A 25,439-nucleotide genomic window follows, 5' to 3' on the forward strand; every position below is an offset into this window, starting at 1 on the left:
AATTGTTATATCATCCCTTGAAATAGCTGATAGACATAAAATTTAAGGTTTTTGCAGTTCATTGCGTCTATGCTCTATACATCCCAGTGTAATCCCAGAAAGCAACCTGCAGACTCTAGTCTCGTAATCATGAATTCATAGAAAACCTGTCAACTTTTGTGTGTCTGTTATACGTATCTGTCTATTAAACCGTATGACAAATCAACATTCTCGTGTATTACTTTAGAGTACTAGTAAATATTGAAAAAAAAAAAACATTTATATGAGCACAGGTGATTCCCCACAGTTCTGCTCCTGATAAAAGCATAACGATCAGGCACGATGGCAAGAAAACTAACTGTACGTTACATGCCCTAGTTTCTGCAAGCGAAATTTACATCTGACAATAATACTGTAGTTTATCCTCGTACGCATGTGTACATGTTTTAAAGTTTTTATTATCTTTCTATTACATATAGAAGAGTTATACAATTAGATGCATTCGCATCACGATGGGAAAAAACTTCTATTTTCGCGATACAGTTTATCCTCGCAATCATAATATGTCTTATTCTGTTAATCAAAGAGATAGTTGTGTATTTTAGTCATATGAGCTAAGTTACTGTAAATAGTCTTTCCATAACTTTCAACTATCTACCATATAATATGCAAATGTTCATTGCTGGTGGGATACTTTCACGGCCAATCAAGTGTGTAAAATGTTACATGCAACTTTTCTTGGGAAAGTTTTTGCCAAAAATAAGTTGTTGCAAAGCTCGTTTTTTCATATTACATCTTTTTCAAGCCATCATCGTCATTGGTGGAACCATCGATAAACTGATTAAAAATTAACCCTTTCGGTCACCTTTTTGATCCGCTTTTGGGTTCTCGAAGAAAATGGAATTTGTATGCGGCAGGTACAAAAATGGCACCAAAGTAAGCACACAGCCTTGTTTACTGTTCTGATGTGCAAACCCCTGGAAATAGAATTTCGTGTGAGGCACGAGCGTTTAATTACGGACCATCAAAGGATTAGCGGTCCTCTAACGGCGACAGAGCCTAGAACGACACAATTTAATAACATCAACAGCAACACCAACAACACACATACATTCCTTTTCCTATCGCACGTGCAGCGCTCGGAACCCTTCGAAAAGGGCACCTGTTACCCGTCAGCCGTCGCACGCCTCCGCTCCAATTTGTAGCAAATGGAGTTGAAAATTTTGAATAATTGATTAAATTTGATTTGAACGGAACGTCAGACAAGGACGCTCTCTTCGGTTCGTGGTTGACATTTTGTTGCCAGCAATGTGAGGTGCATAGAAGGTGGGACGTATGAGGAGAGCATTCTGCTGTCGAAAGGTAATTTGCCAGATGCCTTTCATCCATCGGCATCCCAGCACAGAAAGCGAAGGATTAGTTCGTGGAATTTTCCCTATCGTTTTTGGGAACAAATCCCTTTCGGATCTTTCTTGGGGAAATTAATTTTGACAAAGCAGAAGCACCAATTGGTGTTTTTGGGTGTTTGTACCACATACACAGTTAGCCAACATGATAAGATTTCAGCCATTCATTTCTCATGTTTTTCTTTCATTACCATTACAGGCAGTGCTAAATCGTCAACACTTCCGTTACCACACCGTCTCGGTGGCAACGAGCGGCCGGTGACGGTACGGGAGCGTGATCGAGACCGCGACGGATACTACAGCGATCGCAATGAATTGATACGTGAGCGTGAGCGTGACCGTGACCGGGACCGAGGTTATCTCAGTGACCATAACTCCAAGTAAGTGTAGCTCTACATGGTCACCTTTTTCTCTATTGCATTTCAATACTAATTTTCGATTCTTCTCGTCGCAGCAGCTACTCGACGACGACTCGCTGTGCCTCGTGCATTGGAGAGTCGGCCCGGGCACAGTGGTTCCGCCACTCGGACGGTTGGCGCTCGGGCAGCTCCACCTTTGGGTCCGGCTCCGGACCTGGTTTGGTTTCGTCACAGAGCAACGCCGGGGGTGGCCACAAACGGTCCCCATGGGACTCATTGCCCTCGCTACGCCAAGACTCGAGCCTGAACGACTCCGGCTACAAGAGCAATCGAGCGGACTCATTCGAGCAACGGTAAGATTTATTACACATATTATTAGATGAAGAACAAACAACAATGAATTCATTTTGTGTATACTGAGCTTTAATTTATGCAGCTTCTCAACTTAATTTGGTGTAAAACAAGTTTACCAAATGTTGAGTAAATTTAATTTGAAAAAAAGAAAGCAAAAAGTGTATTAAATAATCGATCGATTTCACCCATGTTTTTTACATACCAATCTATCTTCATGTTTCGTCTCAAGGGTGTAATCCGACTCTAAGAATTGTTGAACTTGCTTGATTACTGCTGATTGCTTTTTGTTGTCTAGCATAGACGATTTATTATTTGATGTGCCAATTCTTGCTACAGAAGGGTAGATAGATACAGATGTCTCATGAGGGCTATTCTTACCAATATATAATTATGGACAGCATTTTGGTCCTGGTTTGAAACCAGTGGGCTTAGGTCATAACCGTAAACATAAATCGAAACAAGGGTAGATGAAAGTTGTCAATGGAATAAGATATATTTTGCTCCTTTCACTTGGTTTGAGCAACTTTTGCGCTATAAGGCTTGGCTGATGAGTGTTGATGAGTGTGATTCTAATGAGTAAAATGTAGCATTGATAAACATATCCTTAATCCAGAGAGAGTAGTTTATTGAATCCATTTATTTTAGGGCACAGCTATGAGATGACAAAGTGATATCATTTCGTAATCTTCCTCACTTCCTGTGATATTTTAAGTAAGCTTCGGTTAAAGTTGTAAGATATTAAGTAATCATTTTGACCTTCCAAGATAGTCCTGCATCGAGGAAATCTAGCAAGGTTCCTAATGCACTTCGCACTAATGACTTCAGAATATATTTCATTAAATCAAATAAAAAACAGCAAATAGATATACTGCTAACATACATCTTCTTCCTTCTTGCAGAGGCGTCTTCGACAGACAAGACAGCTTGCGCTCGGACTACATGAGCGACCGGGAGCCACGCTACGGAATTGTGCAGCAAGCATCGATCGACAGCACCGACTCGCGCCTGTGCTACCTGACATCATCCGAGGTAAGTGGTACACATTCTTCAGCTCTCTCTCATTACATTCCAAAATTAAACTTGCTGTTCGAAACCATCCGAAAAGTGTCCTACGTCGTCCGACGGTGTGATTTGACCTTCACATGCTTTACCACAAAACATTTTACCGTATTACACACACAATTGTTTCCTGCAAACAAAGTTATGAAACGCTCCCGTGCGCTAAATCAAAGCCCTATTCTGTCAAAACACAAATGAATTTCGCATCTGGCAATGTAGGTTTAAATTACCCATCGCCGAGCTGATACATTCCAGTGAACCATTTCCACTTCACCACACTGGAACAGAGCAATGCAATTTCGTCCCCTATTGAAAGCCAGTTTTACTTCTCCCAGCTAAACCCACCTCCCTCCCGTTCACGGATCGAATCAAGTTTGCATTCATTCTCGAGCGTACCTTTCCAGCACCTTCGCTCCACTTAATCTCGTTCGCCTTGCATCGATATATCGGGAGCGTTGTGCCTGTTCCCCTTCCAGAAATATCCCCCCAGAGAACATCGATGGCCCGATTGCACCTTTCACAACTTTCCCGGGCCCTTTGAAAAGGAGGAGAAGGAGCTTCGCTTCTGCATTCGGTGGAAAGTTACATCCACAAAATGGCGAGGAATTTGTTGCAAGCCGTTTCGCGCACCGGTCCCATACCCGGGGTGTGCCTTGTATGATTAACTTGGAAACATTCGAAGCAAACGGCACAAGAATCCGTACACATTCCGATGGTGATAAAGGCGCTGGCCCGATTCGCTATTCGTCCGACCGATGGGTACCCGCCGTGCACGTGCAAAGCCCGTGCCCTCGTACCCCCGCACTCACCAGCCAGCCCGGCTTAGCGACTGAATAGCTGTTCGTTAAACTATTTTGCAACAGCCACCCGGCCACCGGAGCATCGGGATGGCTTCGATTGGGTCGACAAAATGCGCTCGCTGTTGATTGCTCTGGTGATTTTCCGCCCCAGATCCCACCTCCTGAGGGATGCCTTTGCGGGGCCGTGCGGGTACAGGATTGCCAACCGTAATGTTGCTCGCCCTAGACCGCCGGGCTCACTAGCCCTCCGGTGTCTTGAGTGGTGTAAGCCGAAAGGGTGGTGCTATTGATCAGAGGATTTGCGATTAATAATCCTATCAGGAGATTAGTAAGGGGATTCAAAAGGGGAACTCTTCATACCTTTGCAAACCACCGGTGTGTGCTTTGAAGCAACATTCACAGGAAGAGAGGAGGCGGGGTCGATGAATAGAACCGACCATACCAGCAAACTATATTTTGTGCTAAAATGTTACAAAATTTGCCCCAACAACAAACTTGCTGCTCGACGCCGCAAACCCATTTGAACGGTAGCTTTTGATGAGCTCCAAATACCAGCTCGCAAGCTCGATGCTATCGAGCTTTTTTGCACATTAATCAAATTTGGATCGAGGGGTGAAACGTTACAAGTTAGCAATAACCGCAAAGCGCTTCCCACCGCCCCGCCATCGCCGTACCGTGGCGTATTTATTAAAACTATAAAGCTTCATTACGTGACGCATATTGATGTAATTTAGCGCCCGTTGCACGATTGAGTGATTATGTTTCACTTTGCCCGGTAGTTTCGGGGTAGTTTTCGGTCGGCAAATAGTTTCACCGAAAAACTTTACCCACGGGACACGGTCGACGTCTGCAATGGGTGACGGAAAAGTTGGCTGCTCCTAACACTCGGCTTCACCGTTCCCCGGATCTGGCACCCTTCGCCTGGGGTGGTTGGATTTATGCGAAACGCTTCACCCGAATGGGAGGCACTGAGCAGCCCCACCGGTTTGTAAAGAGTAATCTAATTACAATAATTTCCATGAAATGTAACATAATTAATGAGCAAAAAAACAAGAAAAAGAAAACTTTCACCTTGTACCGCATTCGAGCACCCGATTGCAGCACTGCGAGACAATTTGGTGCGAAGCAGCAGTAGGGACGAAAAAGGACGAACCATAAAGCTAGTTGCGAATGTGAGACGGGTGAGGGAGCAAGCTGGGTGCAGAAAACTTTGTGCCGCAATGTGTCGAATGCCGCCGTAGTAATGTAACACACGGACTGAAGTGTTGCGTAAAAAAGGGGCACAAAAATGCTACTCCAGCTCGAGTGTTGAATGTATAGAGTTGAGTTGTATTGCCTCTTTATGTCACACTGCTCACACCAAATGGAGGTTCCGTGTACAGCGTATTGCATAACCCGGGTAAGGAAAGTTCCAATTAAAGTGTTGCTAGTTTATGTGTGTTTGTTAGTGATGATGATTAAAGATAAAGACATTAAAGAGCTAATAGATCTGTATCGTATCCATCCTGTTAAAGAAGAATGAAAAAATCCAATGACACAATGACAATGCACGAATTGATGGTACAGTTACATTAGTTTTGAGATACATTAGCATAGTGAGATTACTCGAACGGTCCATAAAGTATTACTTATATGTCTTGTCTTTTGAAATATCATTATGTTTGGAATTCCTTTTGTTAGTTGAAATAAAGATAAATATGATGTATCCCAAACATTTTTTGAACTTAAAGTTGACCATTGGTATGATTCCGGAAGAAAGTAAGATAATGAAGAGTTTAACACATTATATGCTTAAACTTAAAATTGGATTTATGAATTTGTATTAAATTCTAAATCTTCATGTTCGTCGATCTGTCATCACGTTGCTACTAACCATTTCATTATCTTCAATCACGGATCATTCATCATGTTCGAAGAAATGATGCCTCAAATAGCATCAACACTTTAGTCTCGCTTGGGAACTGTTAAAAAAAAAAGCAAATTGGTTGAATGTACCATAAATTTTGTAACATATACACATGTTAAGCATTTCGTTAAGTCTATTCTTTACCACTTTTAACTATTTAAATGCAATATATCCATGCTGAACGGAAAAAAATAGGAGCAGCAGCTACATTCCTTAGAACGTCGATTGAAACGATTTGAGAGACAATGTGCGCTATACTTCCGAGGCCACAACAAAAGACTGTGTCGCGACCACTAAGTATTTCAGAATTTCCACAAAAGTCTACATGACTGCAAAGTGTAGCCACCAACCAGAGGCAACGTTGTAACAGCAGGCACAGACCGCACGCACGGTACATCGCCTCCGAGCCAAAGTTGAGTGAAGCCTTGTCACATCAATGCCTTACCGATCAATCCTGCTGCCTCCGCTAGCCAATGTAGTGCACAAAGCACCAGCTGCTGCTGGGGAACTCCTACATCTAACAAAAGGGGATACGGTTGGCAAGAAAAAGAAAAGAACGACCGAAAAGCCACAGAGAGCCGGCCGGTCGCGCCGGATGAAGCTACAAATCTATGACAACTTGGAGATTTTGGATTTTCTACTCCTTTTATCTTGCGTCTCGCTGTTATCCTTCATTTTTTGTTGCCTCACGAGGATGCTTCTTCTTCGGTTGTGGTACACTCGAGCCTGCCTGAGTCCTGCGGTTGGGCGTTGAAAAGTTTTGAATGATTTTCCTCCGCTCGTCACCGGGTGTGTCTACCCGTGGCCACAAAAACAAGGAACGCCGATCCGGTACGGCGGATTGGATCGGGCAAAGCAAGCCGACCCGTTGCTGTCATGCCACATCCGCTGGTGTCCCGCATATGTCGTCCCGGATGGGTTTGTTCTTTGTTTGAAGATACACACACGTGAGTGTGCTTGTGATCGTGTGTATACGTGTGTGTATATATGTGCGTGTGTGTGTGTGTGTGTGTGTGTGTGTGTGTGTGTGTGTGTGTGTTTAAACCATCGAGGGACCAAAGCAAAACCACATCCAATGGCGACGGTTGCATTGAAACACAGCACAGGAAAAAGCCCGTTCTATTGACGTACCTTGTAAAGCTGACTTTATTCCTTCAACAACTTCCCCTATTGCTTCAGCCAGCAAGAAACCGGAAAGAATAAGAACTCATGTGTGTGAGTGTGCAAAGGGTTTAGAATTGGAAGAAATTCCCTCAGCATCCGTTCGCTCCTACGAGAGAATAGTCAAGTATAATAGTATCTTCAGTTTTTTTTCCCTGTTCAAGTGATTTCGGAACGATGTAAGAAAGAGCCAGAAAGCCAGAAAGAGAAACATAAATAGAGAGAGAGAGAAAGAGAGAGCGTGAGGATGCTGCCAGTGCCGGCCGAAATGAAAAGGTGTACCAAAATGTAAGTGGCAGCTGCCATCGGATGGAGCTGCCATTGAGCGAATTTGTCGTGCGACGGCTTGAAAATGCGAACCACCGGAACACTCCAGAGTGTTCGAAAAGGGTGTCGAACCGATGGCATTCGAACGGTGCTGAACCGAACGCACGCGTGCTTTAGTCGCTCAAAGTGCAGGCAAATAACGCTGGAGTTGTTGGGAAAGGTTAAAAGTCAAAATCTTGTACCCTTCCAGAAAGTCTAAAAATAACGCACTTGAGAGTGTTGATATAGGAATGGTACTGGAGCTCGTTGATCCCTAGCTGTGCTGAAGCGCGAATGGATAGCAAAGTGACAGTCTACCGCTATTGAAGTTATTTTTATTATTCTATCCACTAAATTTGAAGTCACTCTATGACATGATTTAGAGATCACAATACAAAGCGTCAATATCATCCAAGACATCGATTTCACCGACGGGTTCTTATGAGCTTTTTTTGATTTTTAATTGCGCTTCAGATCAACCTGGGAACCTTCTTAGTAACAGTCAGTACCAGATTTTCGGGAAGATAGATAGCACCACAAACAGACTGAAGGGTGGTTTATTTCGAATCTCATTTTTAAGTGGACAAACTCGCATTGGACAACTTCATTCAATGGAGCACACACAAAAAACCCTTTCAGATGGTAAAGCTCTTACCCAACAAACGATCCATCTTGAAACACGTCTGCAAAAGCCTGTGTGGAACACTTTCTCCACAACTTCTCGAACATGTCAAACCCATTCCGGAAGAAGCCGAATTGGTTGCAGATCCAGATCCAGCCAATGCCAAATGCCACCCTCCTGGCCCGACAGCCCGTTTGCAGCTGCGGTAGCCGGATGCCAATTGTCCGAAGAGGAAAACTTTCACCCATTCTTGCCATTACTTTGCCCTGTCGTATATTGTTTCACCACCACACAAATCGGTGGCCAAGCTCAAAGTTTAGTGCACCATCGTGCCAACCACGCGCTGGATCCCTATTTACTTTCCCATCTTGGGAAATGGACGATTCATTTCTAATTTCTTCGCGCTGATTGATGGTCTGGGGTCCGGTTCATGGGGGCCACTCGGAAATACACTGCCGAGAGCAGTTGTCGAGCACACACAACTCGAGAGTTCGTGTTCCAGCTCGAGGCGCTTGCAGTGCAGCTGGCAGAATGGCTGGCAGTGGGATTGATTCGGGCCTCGGGAATAGGTGGCATGGCAATATCACCACCACTAGCGTGGATAAAAGTATCGAGAAGTGTCATGAGAAACACCGACCCGCGAGAGCGAGCGAGGGAGCAAAAAGGAGAGCGCCAAGGCCAAAGTGCAGCCGCGTAATTGAGTTTGGACTTTTTGATGTGTTTACAACTGCCAGTGTTAAAGTTATAATTGCTTCCCATCCAATCCATCATCGATGTTTTTTTTTGTTCCTCCTTCTTTCTCTAATGTGAACACTCTGTGGCAGTGCCACGATACGCTTTTATGAAAGGAGCCAAAACAAGCGAAACAAAAGCGGCACCAGCACATCCGATTGTCTTTCGCTAAATGCGAACTGGCAGACTTATTGCTCCGGTTCGATATTTAGTTCCCGGTAGCGTCCTGGCCGCAGTGGGTTGGGTACGCGATTTTACCAGGCCAACACCCTCAGATGGAGCATTATATCGTTCCGACCAATGAAAAAAAAAAAACAACAAAATCCTATCTTTAGGTGGACATCAAATGAAAAGCCGTCAAAGCTTTTCTTTTCTCTCTTCTGTTTTCTGGAAAGTGTGCGTTACAAAAACCAGAAAAAGAACAAACCACTATAAGTGGTGCGTTAGAGGAAGTCTCAAACGATTTCGTAATACAGCCGTCGTACAATAAAACAAAACGATCTTGCCCCGATGCGTGAAGCTTGAAAAATGGCCACAGACGATGGTAGACCAAACCCCCTGTGGGACTAATGGTGTAGTGTTTAAATGGGAATTGCTTCGTTGCTTTCGTTCATTTTCTTTTGCTTCCCGCTTTTCTCAGCGGTTTTTAAGGGGGTGGCTGCTTTTGGTACCAACGAAACAACAACGGCAACAACAGGGAGATGTTCCTTTCCGCACAATCGTTGCGTAATAATTTGTCGCGTAACGGTGCCACGATAATTTGTCCTTTTTTCGACCGGCGCTTGCTGGTTTGCGATGTGTCTTCATTTTATACCGTTCATCCGGGCGGTCCAAGTACCAGAAAAAGAAGAAAAAAGTATACCAAAGGTAAATAATACAGTACGAATGGAAAACAAGCACCACACACAACGCCCACGGTTCGATTCACGCGTGACAAATGTGATCGAGTGGAAGGGAAAATAATAATAACAAAAATGCAAAAAAAAAGAACAGTGAGCGATACCAGTAGCAGAAAAATTGTAAAAGACAAAAATGAACTGAAACACACTTTCACTTGGATGCAAATTAGTGTGGCGAAAGTTTGTGGCTGTTTTAATTATTTTATAGCCCCAAAGCTCGGTTGATTAATGAGGCTGCTTGTGCACGGTGTACTGGGGCCACTGGTGCCACCGACTGTACACCCAAACACCGGAAGCTTGCCCTGCGTATTGTGGGGCGGAAATTGTGTTAAAATAATTTATGATTATGGTTGGCACAAGGACCGCGCCGGGGACAATTCCTTCCTGCACGGTTACGATGGGACGGCAATGTTGACGCGAAAAAAAATGCATTAAAATAACATGCATCGTAAATTGCAAAACCGGCCCGTGATATGTGTGTGCGTCGTGTGCCGTGCGCTTTCCTTCGTTCGTTAACTGTTTGCGATAAATAAAATTGACCAGATAAAACATAATTAATGTTATTGTGCGTGAAATAATGTGTCCTTGATGAAGTGCGACCGCATTGGCATCGCATCGAGCGGGCAGAACAACTGGCACCATTGTACAGAATGGAACGCAGAAAAGCATTAAATTGCACTGCTGCTTGATAACGAGTGAGATAGTTCACAGAAAAGCATTATGCTTTTCTTTATTAACAATTTTTTTTCTATTCAATGTAATCTAGCTCAAAGTTGCTCGGGGTACTCAATTGAACATTTCGGTGAAACTGTTGATTGCAGCACCAGTAAAATATGAACTCCCCGAGGTTTGGATGATTTTTGGGATTGTGGAACTAAATTTGCCTCACAATTCATATCTGGGACTAGAACCTCTTACATACAGCCCTTATGTATTATTCTCATGAAACGAGACGCTCAAATATTTTATTACTTATCCTATAATTTTATTTTGCTTCAGTGGCGTGAATCTTTTGAGGGCTTATTAAATAGATTGTTTAGAAAAAAAATAGCTCTCTTCAATATTATTGCTTGCTGGAACACATTTTAATTTAATCACATTTGCAATTCAGTAACTTTTATTGGCTTTCTTGCTGAATTGAATTAAATATTCTTTCCTTTGGTGTGCGATAAGCCAAATTCTGATAAAAAAATAATTGAAATATAGCAGAAAACCCCAAGATTTAATTCCAGTTTCTCTGGGCTCTAAAGGCCACTTAAGATTGAAGCGGTCACAATTCGTGAGTGCGAGAAATTTTAAATTAAACAAATTAAAAATAAAAATAAAACCTTATGATTCTTTTTTTGCCCACTGTACGTGGTTAATGTTTCCATAGCCAGAATGTATTTCATCCTATTTAAGCTGAGAGGAAAAACTGATGCTGTGGGAAGGAAAACCAACCATCGTTAAAAAAAACACCCAGCCATACATTCGTAGAAAGCTACCGAAACAGCTACCCGAACGAGCATCAAACAAGCAACAAGACGCGGTCCAATCTCAATGCGGCCATACCATTAATCAACGTGCTCGCAACCTTTAGCCCGAATGAAGATAGATATTCCGCTGATTGAATATCAATGAAAATGAGCATTCTCGGGGCTTGCGTGCTGAACCATAAATTGCTCATCCCAAGCGGGACGCTTTCGCCCGTTTTCCATTACTTTCTGCTGCTGCTTTCCGCGAGCGATACAACAACCACAGCTTCCGCTACATCCAAGTGGTGTGGGAGACTCGGTCCGCAGGGTGGGGCGGCGGAGGAAGCGGACTTTTTACACGGACATTGGTTTTAATTTATTGCTAATTTTGAAATTTAATTTGAAAAAAGGGCAGCCGGCTGATCGCGGACGCTCCCAAAATCAATCGATGTCGGGCGGGGAGGGACGTAGCATCGAGTCCAGCTACCTTTCCGCTCCCCGCTTTGTGCGATTTTTAATCTAGTTTTCATTAAGAAAAAAGGTGGAAACGCAAATCATTTTCCCTTCGGGCGCGTTGCGTTCGGATCACGCTTTCCGTGGTTTTCACCATTTTTCCGTGGACGCGCATTCGCGTGTATCGACTGTGTTGTAGTAAGCACAGCAAATAAGCATTACCGGTGTCGGGGCAACACTCAAACTGTGCACACAGCGCGCTGCTATAACTTAATCATCGAGAAGAGCGGGGGCGAGATGAAATTCAAAATAAATTCTCAGCACTGTCGGCGTCGTCTCGTGGCCCAGACACCGAAATGGCATTTATGTCGTTTTCCTCGAGCTCGAGGTTGCGGATGATGCTGTAACGTTCTACCGCACCCGGGCGGCAGATAATTACAGCGTGTGCTCTTGAGAGCTTTATAAAAATATGACGTAATGCTTATCCAGCTGTCACCGATACGGACGAGAGCCGCAAAGGGCACGGAAAAGAAGCACCGCATACCTTTGCGCTTCAATGCCGCCCCATTGTTCGGGAGGTGGGAACGGTACGTCAAAGGAAGAGGGGGGGGAAGTGTACGAAATGACGTACGACCAGATGGAAAAGTGCTTCAACTGTTGGATGAATTGAAAAAAAAATCGCATCCCTTCCTCCCGTCCCTCTGAAGTGCTTTTCCTCCTCAGCGTGCTGCGCAAAGTGGAAGTGACTGCGTCGGTGATGGTCTCGTGTTTTCCTTTTCCTTTGCACTCGTTGCTCCCAAGCGTTGGATAATTAAAATTGACTTGTTGTGTTAGCGCGCACGCCGGGTCGGGCACGGCACCAGGCGCAGCGCTCGGCTCCTGTTGCTTTGGCGCCCCGCGAATCTCGGAGAGAGGGGGTAAATATCTATTACGGATAACAACACCCCATGTGCGGCTCCAGTGTGCGAAGCGCGACCGTAGATTACGATTTATAAAGCGCGCACAAACACACACACACACACCGCGCTGTGTGGAGTGGATTCGTCGTTCTGTTTTTTAATGCTTTTATTATGCAATTTGGTCACTCACTTCTGACTTCCCAATTACGAGAGTGGTCGGGACGTTGTGCTGTGCCGGTTCCATCAACATCATCGCTCAGCTCAGTCGTCTGATATTTCAATTTTCAGCCAGCGGCTTTAGACAAAGCGGCCTGGAAACTGTGGGGGAAATGCGTTCCGGCCAGGGACTGAGTGAGTGAGAGAGAGAGAGAAAGAGAGAGAGAGAGAGAGAGGGAGAGAGAGAGACAGAGAGATTAAAGTTAGTGACATTTTCGTCACTAATGAAGATTTCTTTCTTTTGCTCGCCCGTGCCTGTGATGAAGTGGGTGTGTAATTGTTAGCGAATAAAAGCAGGAAACGGCGGAGAGTGATAACAAAGAGCATGAAAGGAGAAGTTTAAAACGGTTTCCTAATTTGAACGCGCTAAGGGTTTGGTTGTTTTTTTTTTTTTTCTTCGGTACATGGTGTCAAAGGAAAAGGATGTTAAATATCCCAAAGCAAATATACTGCAGAAGTTGTTTTGTACGTGGTTTTTGTTGTTGTTTTCAAATAAATATAATTATTCCAACAACTTTACCTAGCATTTCAAAATTATTTACACAATCTAGATAAAGCACTTTATGGTTCTATCCTAAATTCTTATTTGATTTTAATAAGCTTTGTAATTCTCTGTTATCAAATCATAATGGGATGCACCGTCATAGCGATCCAGAAACAATTTGGTTTTTTTTATATAAGACTGACAGAACTGGCTTCAAAGTTCCATTTACTTCGATCAAACTTACAAAATCTAATGTTTATGCACATGGTGGAGGTGGTTTTCAAAGATTAAATTAAAAGGTTTGAAAATTATCGTATGAAGAGGAAGTACTTTCTGAATCCTGTGTGGCATTAAGGCCGGGCTACATTGATCGTACTCCGTAGTGTAATTTTTATTTTCACCAGCGCATCTGCCGACGACCAGCGCAAGCTAGATGTCGGTATAATTTAAGTGCCAAAATTATTCATACTTGGTGTCTCATCAAGTTTCGAGCAGGCTACTTCTATGCCGTATGAAATGTTTATAAACGTCCATAAATTGCAACAAAATAGGCCGTTAATTGTTGTTGGTGGATAAATCGTCATTCATACAAAGCGCTAGGCAACATTTTTCCCCATCTTTCAACATTTTTCCCCATCTTCCAACATTTTTCCATCATTGGGTAAAATTATAGCCTCCTCGACCCAAAACAGTTTTTGACAGATAAATTATACCAGCCTCTAGCTTCGACCCGCCACCGCTAGATGGCGTACGCGTTCACAAAAATTACACTCAGGAGTACGATCAATGTAGCCCGGCCTTTAGGTAACACGTTCATGCCTTGATAGTGATAGTGTTTAGTGAACCAACATATTATCACAAGGAATCAAACGATTCAAAGGTCAAATAGTGTTTCATACTCTGAAAAAAAGGAATACTCTGTTTATTTCAAAACTGAAATTAGATTCAATCATCGAACCGGTTGTTTCTTCCAAGCCTGTTATGACAGTTATGACATACCGCCATATTGGGTATCGACAAACATAGTTGCAAAAGTAAAGCAATGTTTTAATCGAGTATGAACCTTTTCATAAAATACTTGTGCTGCATTCGGTAAGAAACATATAATCCTGATAAAAACTGATGAAACTTGTTTTATTTTATCAACTTTTGTATATCCTTAGTCCATGTACACCGATAACAATTGCAATGTATTCGTTCCCACGACATTTACTGAAAAACAATTTCACAACGAATCGTGCCACATTTGCCGCACTCGCCCACTGTAATAATAGCAAATGGCTCACGGAAAGATAAATTGAATTGCTGATGAGACTTGTTCCAGCAACCAGCGGGAAGGCAAACCGGTACAAAATGCCTAAAATGTAGGCCGCAAACCGCACACGCGCCTCATTGGCATAGAGCGGATCAACAGCAAGGTGACGCGTTCGCGCACAGCCAGACAGACGGCTGGGTTCGGATTGAGGAGTAGCGCACGGCGAGAGAAGAGACAAACATTCCCACACAAAAATGATTTTTTTTTTGATTACACGGCATGTCGGTCTAATGGAGCTGTAATGAAGGTGGTGGAGCAAGTCTGGCAGGTGCTAAAAAGTGGGTGCTTTTTACGGGTTTCGTTAACGCATCGGGACGGAAGCCCACTGGCACCAAGCGCTAGATCGATGCTTAGCCAAAATAACGAACGCAACGCAGTAACGAGGACATCCGTCCGTTTCAATTCGTTAACCCCCGAACTTGTCTCTGTACTTGGGTGGGGTAAAGTAAAATAATACGTACAAAAACACCTTCTTCTTCCCCATTTCCATGGAAAGGAAAATTTTAGTTCATCGTACCCACACGCACACACAAACGACGGTTACCCGGTACAGAGGTGGCTGAAGAACAGAAGGAAGAGGATAACCATTTACGATTTCAATTGGTATCACCGAGCGCGAGACGATGAGAGAGAGAGAGAGAGAGAGGGAGCTTGGACGGAGCGTGGGAAAGATGGCAGATTTAGGGGCACAGTAAAAAGACGAAATCCCAATACCAACACACACAAAAAAAGCTGGGAAAAAGGGGGAACTAAAACACATAGCACCAACCGTCCTTTTATGGGGCACAGTTCAACTTGGGGTTATCGAGTGAAAATATTTACTTTGCCACCTGACCTGCGGAGCTCATCCGTTTGCTATTGAGGGGTGGGACGAGAATTGTCCGTAAAATGGGGGATGATGATTCCACACGATACCAAAGCTTCTCCACGCCCCACACCAGAAGATGTGGAGATCAAATTAAGTTTTATAACTAAACTTACGTCATCTAGTGTGGAGCGAAGCACAAGGGTGTGCGTGCGAGCGCGTGTCTATTTGCTTAAGCATGTTTTGTTCCCAAAACCTTATTTTTCCAACCGGATGAGCTTTGGGCGGCTGCCGGATAGAGCGCGTACATTCGTTTTTCCGATCACGCCCCTTCACGGGTGGGGAAGAAGAAGCGAAGAGAAGCGAGGGAGCTAAGAGAGCTAGTCAGTTATCCCAGAACGTGTTTTTTTGTTGTTGCTTTTGCTCGGAACCATAGCACACCCCGGGCCAAAGATGAGCGGGAAATATTTATCCTTTTTATTTGTTTCCCTCTAACCATTCCCTTCGTTTGCCACTGCCCTCCCATGGCTACAGCGCTCCATACGGCAGGCTCCAAACTCTTCTCTCGTGAGCGCCTTTTTTTTGTCCTCGCCTGTACAGGACCCGGGCAAAGCGGGTCAAAGTTCGGGGAAAAAGTTTGGTCGATTTTATCGCCCGTTGCCGGATCGTGTATTTCGATCTTCCGGCATCGGACGTTGAATCCTAATTGATTTAATGAACTACACAGCACAGTGTCCGAGGGTCGCCTGGTCGCTTCCCGCCGAACGGCTCTCTTCATTTTCACTTCCGTTATTGTAGTCGTCCTTTTTTTTGTGTGGATGGGAGCGGTGGCATTTGGGATCACAAAGAGTGTCCTTTGGATGTACGCATGTATATGTGGCCTATTTTTTGCCCCGTTAACACACACTTACACACTCAAAATGGATGGCATTTGGTGGAAGGATTTATTAGTGAAGGTTTTTTTCTGAATTCTTATACCCTATTGTTCTGTATATTTTTTTTATAAAAGGAGAGAAAGTTTGTAGGTTTAAGGGTAGGCCAGTTCTGCTTTTGGAAGGATTACATCAGACATAAATGAGAGATAAAGCCAGTCTACTGACACCCCGCTACAAGAGCGACAAAAATATCCGACAAATTGATCGAATGGAGAGCATTTTGACGCTACAGAAGAGCTTGAAGCAATGCAGAAACATCATAGTTTCATTATGAAAAAAAGAACTAATTAATTTTTGAAACGAAAAAAAGAACTAAGAATAATGAAAAAAAAACTAATAATGGAATCTGCTTGGCTATTATTTAAAGAATAAATGTTTAAAACTGGAGCATCACAAAATAATGAAGTGGTAATGAAGTGGTAATGAATATTTTACAAGCCACACAACACTTTCTAACGCCACCAGCATTTTAACGACTTCTAAACTATGCGTTCTAGAGTTCTAGTTCTCCCTTTAAAAACTTTCTCAATATTGTTAGCACATCATCGTCAGCTTCGTCTGATCTATCTTCTAGGATCCATGTGGTCATTGGTCATAGCTTGAACTTTTCACTTACCAAATGGCCTAGCCCGAGGGTTTGCAACAGTTTGCATTTGTTTAGAAAAAATCCTTCTGTAGGAACTGCACAACAACGATGAAAGAATGAGTAATGGTTTTATTCATTAATGGTTGGTAGTTTATTTATTTTAACTCATGTGACTAACAGGCTATAACTTTTTGTACAGTAAAAATGGAATTCAATCTTTTGCCTGCCAGTGACGAGTTGTTGTTAGTGATAATTAAAGGTAACATGAATAGAAGCAAAATGCTTAAAGCATGTAGACATTCGTAATTCTATGGATGTGCTGGATTTTTGTTACTTTTGACATCACTAATTTTGTTGAACACATTTCCCTGGCAAGCGCCACAATAAGAATTGTGTACAAACGTCTTTTTGAAATACAGTATTCCTTGAATAACTATCACTGAACGAACCAGAGATAATCTGTTCGTTAATAAAATGAAGTTAGCCCCACTCAAACCACAAGTTTTCAGGTTTAAAAACTTTCCCGATTGCAAGTGTGATGCGTGGAAATAATGCAAAATTTGTATGCACATTATCAATAAACATTCTTCTTCTACTTTTCTTCACTGCCTCTCATGAGCAGCACTAGCTATCGTTATAAAAATCGCCATATTACCCAATTCGTTTACATGCCTTCTTCCACCAAACGTTTATTAACATTCGCCCGCGTAATGGCAGCTAATGGCACGCAAAATCGCTTCCACCGATGTAAACGGCCACTTTTTTCTTTCACTACCCCCTCTCATCCTTTCGAGCATCATCGATCCGTTCGCCCTTTCCCCAACGGCTACCACCACACGCCACAGTAAAAGCAGTAATGCACGGAAATCAGGACAGCAAAGTTTCACCTTCCACCTATCCGTACCGTATGGAGATAGTGGGCGGATGGAAGCAAGAATAAACAGCAATAACCGAACAAGAAACAACACACACATCCACAAACACATACTAAATGAAACGTTCGCGGTTGGGCCGGGACGGGGCCCGGAACCGTGCACGAGCCGTGAATACAGGGAAACGCAAAACTTGGTGCAACTAACGAACTGGAATGCAGAAAACAATCATTTCCTTTTGTGTCAAAATTTTCTTCAACCATTTATGGCGCTCCTTCTGGGTGGGTGGGTACGGCTTTTCCTGAATCTTTTTTTTACCTTTTTTTTTTACTTTCGTGTGTTTTGTTTCGGTGCGAGGGCGTGTGCTTCATTGGGTGATTTGCGTGTTTTTCTTCTACCAAACTCGCCTTCCCACCCCGATTACTCTGCTATTTACGGTGTGTGTGTGTGTGTGTGTGTGTGTGTGTGTGTGTGTGTGTGTGTGTGTGTGTGTGTGTGTGTGTGTGTGTGTGTGTGTGTGTGTGTGTGTTTGTGTGTGTGTGTGTGTGTGTGTGTGTGTGTGTGTGTGTGTGTGTGTGTGTGTGTGTGTGTGTGTGTGTGTGTGTGTGTATGTGTGTGTGTGTGTGTGTGTTTGCGTATTTTTCTGATTGCTCGATACCCGTGGCAAGTCACGTGCTTGTCGTGATCTTGGTGTATTTTTCTGACGTGGATTTCCATTTTTCGTTCCTTTCTTTTTGTTTTTTGCTTACTGCCAAACTCTTAGTTTTACTTTGGGCTTGGTCGTGGCTTCCGGTTGGTTGGTGGCATTGCTATTTTTAGGTGTGCTTTTAGGCTATCCTGAAGGTATGACGGCATAAAACCGTGACAGTGCCAACGTGGAGCGACCCAAGAACAACATTAATCATGTTTGCAATAACAGACTTTGTCCAAAACTCCCAGCCAGAAAAAAATCCCTAATTCAAGGGACATGTATTTTGAATCAATCGAAAAAAAAGAAAACAAAATCCACACACACTTTCCAGCAGACCTAATCATTTGACTCGCACTGTGTTTCCGCGGAATCGCTGTCTCTCCATCCGCTTTAATCGTTCGGAGCACACAAACGCTGCTACTTAGTAGTAGCTTTTAGTCGGGCACGATTGCCCCCGAAACGAATGCGGCAACAAATTAGGCCTGCAAGTAGCTTTTTGTTTGAGTACGTGGTGCCGTGGTTTTGCCGTGGGAAGAAGGAGAGGATGCCAATGAGCATCAGTGACACGAAGCGCGTGCGGAGCGGCTGGTCGCGAGGGGCAGAAGATTGATGCGAAACCGAATCTTGACGGCCCAGCAACTTGACTAAGTACCGGGAATGTGCACATCCGCTTATGAGGCATTAAGTGTATGAAGTGGCGGTAGACGGGGCAGAGACGCATTGAGCTAGCAAAAGTAACGATGTTTAAGTAAGAGGCGTAGAATAAGAGTGTACGTGTGTGCCTGTGTGTGGAAATCAGAGAAGTGAAAGCCTCCAAGTGTATGTTTTGGAGGGGTTTTAGTTTCGAAAGCACTCGACGAAAATTGAGGGCCAATCACTAGAAGTAGCTTTTTTTTGCCGAGCGTACCAATGATACACAAAATGAAGAACAAACGAAGAGTGTGCGGGAAACCAAACGCATGCACCGTTGCGGCAGGATAGCTTGCAGTACTAAATGCTTCCCATTCCCCCCACCAAAAGGGCAGCGCGAAGCTAATAAAGATAAAGTAATTCTTGAGCCTGCGGAATAACTTCTGAAAGCATGCTCGCACTCTCTGACTCTGTTTGATAATATTGACTTTGTAAAATGCAATTTGGTTGCACGCGAGAGCTCCATTAAAATAAGCTCAGCCACCTTGTGACCTTTTATCTTCCCTCAAATGCTATTTTGGTTCTTTTTTATTTGGCCAAAAAGTCCGAAGAATACCCCAGAATTTCTACCAAAAGCAAACTCAACTTCCGCCTCCCCAACAATGGAAGGATAATTCTGAACCATCAATCTGCATGTCGAACATCGGATTCGAGGCGTAGTAATGTTTATTTATCCGGCCGATGCTGATCGTTCCGCAGCCGCTGTGCCGAAGCCTCCGCGTGCAGTGGAAACTCCCAAGTACATTAATATTCTTCCGTGCTTGTTTCCGATGCTGCTCCGTTCACCATCCCCCGCCCGGGAGTCCCAGGAGCAGGAAACAGTCGTTCTCCAAAATAAAGCCCGAAAAAAAGACATAACACCCTCGACACGACCCCCTCTCGGAGCCTCACCGAGAGCGACACCAGTCAACGTCAAGCCGAGCGTATCATCGAACTTGTACCGCACCGAACTTCCGACCGCGCGGAGATGAAATCCACTTTGACAAATGTCAACACTACTCCCCCTGTCCCTTGTACCCGCGGAAATCGTTTTCCCACCGCTGCTCGGGTGCAGCATCGCGATCGAGAGCTTCCTCCCCGAATATCTCGGGTGTGTTCAGCAGCAGCAGCAGCAGCCGCCAAATCGGGCTTTACTGCGGCTTACTCACTCACACCCATGAACAAATTCGCCCTGCTATATAAATCTACATCTATTTATTGTTCGGGCCTCTAAGGTAAGGGTAAGCATTTGGTGGCAAAATTGGGTGACGGACAAATAATAGTTCGCGGAGGCAGGCGCGATCGTGAGCGGGATAACGCTACCGCTGCTGCTGTTGTGACTTTTTCGAGCGCAAAATAAATATGTACATAAATCAGCCCTCGACAACAACATCGGTGCTGCAGCGGGAGGTAGCGAGGCAGTAGAAACGTAGGGAGCTGAAATCGACATGCTATGGCGATGGCGATATTTCTTTTGTAACACACCTCTTTTTTCCGGTCGCTTGTTAGTGCACCGGTGAGCCGCTAAAATGGAAAAGTTGCAAACAATGCACGATCATAAATATTAGACGGGGCCGAACGTAGTGCTTAATGATTTTCATACATTTGGAAAACCACTAAGCAAACTTGAGATACTTTGGTGAAATACTTTGGTACGAACATAAGTGCTATGCGTGGTTTGTGAATATGGTGCTGGTTTAGAGGATCTGTTGTAGGCTTGGGTTTTGGATAATCCAAGCCATTTGGACCCTTATGAGGTCACTGAAACTGGGGCCCTTTCCGTTTTAAGTTCGTAGGCTGAAATTTCAGCCTGTCAGCTGTTTGCTTTGTATAGCAGTTTCTGAGCAGCTATCTAAGTGGATATAATATACAGGTGGGTTTATCCCAAGGTGCATTAATTTAGAAGGCTGATTTTTATCGCTTCCGTTTCTGAATGAATATTTTAAGAGTGTTTCGTGTATTCGTCAAGCCTCCAGAAAGTATGTTTGAGCAAAAGTGTTTACCCTTCCTGTCAAAAAATGATGTTCAAAATTCGTCATGAAAAAGGCTATGAGACCACCTGGACTACATACACTTTGATTCTAGATTCCAAGAACAGATATCTTTAAGCACCTTAGGATAAATGTGAACATCACCTTTTTGCCATTTTTCGAGCAGGTACTCGAATCTAATTCTAGGTTTGAAGCTTGAATAATCTAGATTGAAAATTGCAGGCTAGTTTTGTGTGTGGTTTTGTATGAAGTATTTACATGATTTCAGCCTCCAACTGTCAAACTCCATACAAAAAGCTGACTAGAATCGTGAAGGGCCCCACTATCGGATGAAGAATTTTAATCAAACGAATGCTTTATGAACTCATTTGAAACATTGAAAGTGAATGATGTAATCCAAATAGGAAGCATTTTAAATTAGCTAAACAATATGATTGGGCCGGTCTGGTGGTACAGTCGTCAACTCGTACGACGTAACAACATGCCCGTCATGGGTTCAAGTCCCGAATAGACCGTGCCCCCATACGTAGGACTGACTATCCTACTATGGTAACAATAAGTCACTGAAAACCAAGCTCTCTTCACTAGTGGGTACTTGGCAGGCCTTGACCGACAGGCCTTGTTGTGCCAAAGAAGAAGAAGAAGAAACAATATGATTATATTCACTATAGAAATACTCAAGCCCAAGATCAGAAACCATTAACTTGATTTTTATTTTTTCTGAATACATAAGTATCATCTTGATTTTATTTCATTAAAATGGTTAAAAGATTGGTTTGATTGTGTAAAAAATACAGATTTTTTTCTCCCAACAATCATTAATGATGTGCTGTCAGTAGTATTGGACAAACATACCTTCTAACACCAATTCCCGCTCAAAAAAGGCTGGCAAAATGTAGCAAACTACCACTACCACCGCTTTGTTTAACCTAAAAAAATTATCAGACTAAAACTGTTACTATTCAATCCAACATGACATTCATGCATAAATGGTAAACTATCGCTTTTTTACATAGTTTATATCTTAAGGTCAACAAAACAATACGAAGAGCCCTAAAAAACTCATTATGTCATACAATATTGCTTTGCCAGGTATTTCTCCAGATTTAACAAACTTCATTCAATTTGAAACATGGCATACATTAAAGCTTTTAGTAAGTATAACAGTTCAAGAAAGTAATGAATTGTAAAACATTAATTCTGTTGTTTTATTATCGTTTTTTACATATTGAAGTAGTTCTTGATAAATGTGATACCCTGTAAAGTGCAATTTCTATACAAAAACAAAAGCAACTGGCCTCAATTTGTGTGCCTTTACTGCGAACAGGTAGTAAACGATTTAATCGTTACTCTGCATTCACCCAAACTCTTGAATCGAGCAATCATTTTTCATCCTCCTCCTCCTCCCCATACCAACCCAAACTCGCACAGCCACCCCAGCTGGTTACGTTTCCGGCTACAATATCCGTCCCAACGGGTGACAACGTTTCGCAAACGCGGGGCAGGGCAACGGAACCGCCCCGGCACCGCATTGTCCCGGCCCGGTTGTAGATAGAGTTATCGATTCGGCTCTCGCCCGATCGGGGATTGCGTAATCGCGGCACACAAAACAACCACTGACGGTTTGCTCCAGCCCCAAGCAGGCAGTGTCACAGGCGGGTTCCCCAAAAATGATGCCTCGCAGAATGGCGCTCGGAAGCTGGTTGGTTCAATGGGGGAAAACAAGGAAAAGCTAGTAAAACCAAGTGATGGGGCATCGAACGGATCGACGGAAGTGAAACCGGGGCAACCCGGGGAGGAGGGTGTACAAGTTGGTGGTTCGCGCGGTTGCTTGAATGTTGATTTTAAGATAATTAATTTATAATCCTTTCCGGAGGGGAAGAGAGGGTTGATGGCTTTCTCTATTTTCGCTCCGGCCCGAGGTGAGAGGACGACGGGTAAGCTGGTTAAGTTTTCGCCAAACCAAAGCCCCCAAAACAGCGCGTCGTGCAGGTGGAGCGTGGTGGTGGCTGCCAAACAACAACACATAATTGACCGCAGTTTCAAATTGCTTTCGACATAAACCTCCAACCCTCCAGGGTGGTGGGATGAAATTGGCTGTGGCAGTGAGTGGAATGAAACAAAAAACCGGGATGGGGAGTAAAATCCTGCGTTGATTGTCTGTGAGTGCGTACCTTTAAGCAAGAAGACCACTCTGCTGCATTGAAACCGATGCTGCACTCGACATTGGTCCGCTCGCATACATATTGGGTCAAATTTATTTTATAACCACTCCACAATACTCCGTTGCGTTCGGTTGCATTGTTGCACCCCTATTGCAATCTTCAATATTTGCCCACTTTCACCATTCAAATGCATTCCACACACTCGCCAACATAGATGCATAGTGCCAATCAACAGAGTGGTAGTTTCAGTTTCAGTCCACCCCCAGCAATCATTCCGCAACCGTTGGCTCTTATTCCACATTCGATAGAGTGCATTGGATTAACTATTCCATGATAATATTTTCAAAAAAATCAACACTGCACAGAATTTTTAACCACTTCAAATCAAAGTGCTGCCTAAAAGTTCGCATCAGCCACTGTGGCGGCACGAGGTGTGCGAGAAATTAGAAACGCACAGCAAAGCAATTGCACCCCAGCAAAGGCCAATCACAGCCGACAACAGCATGCAATAATAAAAATTCGGCCCGCAAACGCATAGGCACACACGCTGCACCCGACAGCGGTGCACTTTTATTGATGGTAATATTTCACCGAGCTAAAATAGGTCCGCCATTTTTTACTGCTCTCTGTGGGGCGCTTTGTTTTTTGTTTTTATTTTTGTTTGGCGCTTTGGTGGTGAACGAACGCGCTGCAATATTGTTCCATTGTTATTGCACAATCATGTTTGTTTTGAAATTGGTTTCACTTGTTTGCGTTTTTTTTCTGCTTGTGTGTGTGTTTGCTATCTCTACGCACTTTGCACTCGACAATTGCAATCGCCCTGCGAGCTTGTGTAGTAAAAGTTGATTTAAAAGCTGCAACCAGCAGCTGGCCGATAGCCCCCTATGAAAGCTGTGCATAAATCCGCATGTGGTTTTGTTTGCCTGCTGTAACCGAATGTTTTTATATTGTCATTGTACGTGTGTGATTGGTTTTGTGACTCTTGGGTGATATAAATGGCACCACACCGGTTTGATGAACTGGTGTGGGCACGATGCGTGACAGCTTTGTTTGGATGTTGGGGGTATTGCTTTGCTTGCGTGGGACAAAAGCGGCGCCTCCCATGCCGCAGGGCAGTCAATTGGGACTGAATTTTGCAACGCTGAACACCATGCCAGGATAATAATCAATCATTCGCATTGTGCTGGTTAGAAGCTTCCAGCTGAAATTGATGACCGCCGCTTACTGCACGCTTTACTGGTTTAAGGCGAAACAATACTATGCTTGTCAATCGTATCGTATTAACCCTTCAGCCATAAGCTCAATCAACTCAAATGTACTTGGGTGCGAAGTTTAGCCTTAATTTTAGTGACATGAGCTAAGTGACACAGGGTTCATTTTGTTTTTTGACACAGCAAAAAAGTTTTGGAAAATTGTGGCAATAAACTCTAGCTCGATTGCAGTGGCAATAGGTTTGTTTTTTAAACTCATTCACTAGGTTTTGTTTAATAAAGTGTAATGAAAATCGGTCTGAGCATATAACTGGCTACGAGAGTTTCCTTAAATTTGGACCAACGCCATCTCACTGACATATGTATACAATAAAGGTACGATACAGTGCAAGCCTCGTTTGTAACGATATATTCTTTGAAGTGATTTGCTTCCTCAGGCTACATAATGATCGATTGACGGGCCACAGTATCCTTGCGTGCTATTTATCTTCGAAGCTGCTGTCAATGTTGACCTTTGACCAGAGATAGGTGGCATTTTATGTGACTCATAGCTCTTGAAAAGTCGCCTCTAGTTAGCCCTAGATATATTAGCACGGCCGACTGCCGGTTCCATCAGTCAGTTTAATTTTTGTATCGTTTATCTTCAATCCGTACCTCTCTGCAGCCTGATCGATCCATCGGTATGCTTCAGCTGCATAGAAGAGTTAACCAATGATATTTATATCATCAGCGTTTGCCAGGATCCAGGGTTGACTTGTAGAAGATGATTCCAGAAGTCTTCACTAGGTTGTTGGATTAGAAAACAGTTACAGGGTTTTGCAGAAGTTCTCATAGCTGTGGGACACTTTATTGATTCTTTCTTACGTGAAATGAACGTAATGTAATGGGAATCGGACTCTATAGCATCCTTGCTGGACAAATCCAATAGGAATTTACAAGCAACATATACAAAAAGGGTGCCATGGAATCCAGCTTCCATCATATGAAATTCACTTCCCATTATAAAGAGTCAAGGAAGTGTTGCACAACTATAAGAACCTTGGAAAACCCTGTATTCCGATCCAGTTGGCGCCCATTTGACCATTTGATGAATAGATGCTATGTCTGAAT

The 25,439-nt window shown here is 43.5% G+C and overlaps 1 protein-coding gene across 2 annotated transcripts in view; it reads left to right on the forward strand.

The window, feature by feature from the left end:
- The window catches only part of LOC121593877, a 102,225-nt gene that overhangs the window by 4,880 nt on the left and 71,906 nt on the right, over window positions 1–25,439 (forward strand). For both annotated transcript variants that reach the window (XM_041916625.1, XM_041916626.1), the window contains exons 11-13: window positions 1,585–1,765; window positions 1,843–2,097; window positions 2,998–3,127. In XM_041916625.1, coding sequence (XP_041772559.1) covers window positions 1,585–1,765; window positions 1,843–2,097; window positions 2,998–3,127 — 566 coding nt within the window. The remainder of the gene's footprint in view (window positions 1–1,584; window positions 1,766–1,842; window positions 2,098–2,997; window positions 3,128–25,439) is intronic.

Source organism: Anopheles merus, chromosome 2L (genome assembly GCF_017562075.2).
Source record: "Anopheles merus strain MAF chromosome 2L, AmerM5.1, whole genome shotgun sequence".
In the NCBI taxonomy this organism is placed as follows: domain Eukaryota; kingdom Metazoa; phylum Arthropoda; class Insecta; order Diptera; family Culicidae; genus Anopheles; species Anopheles merus.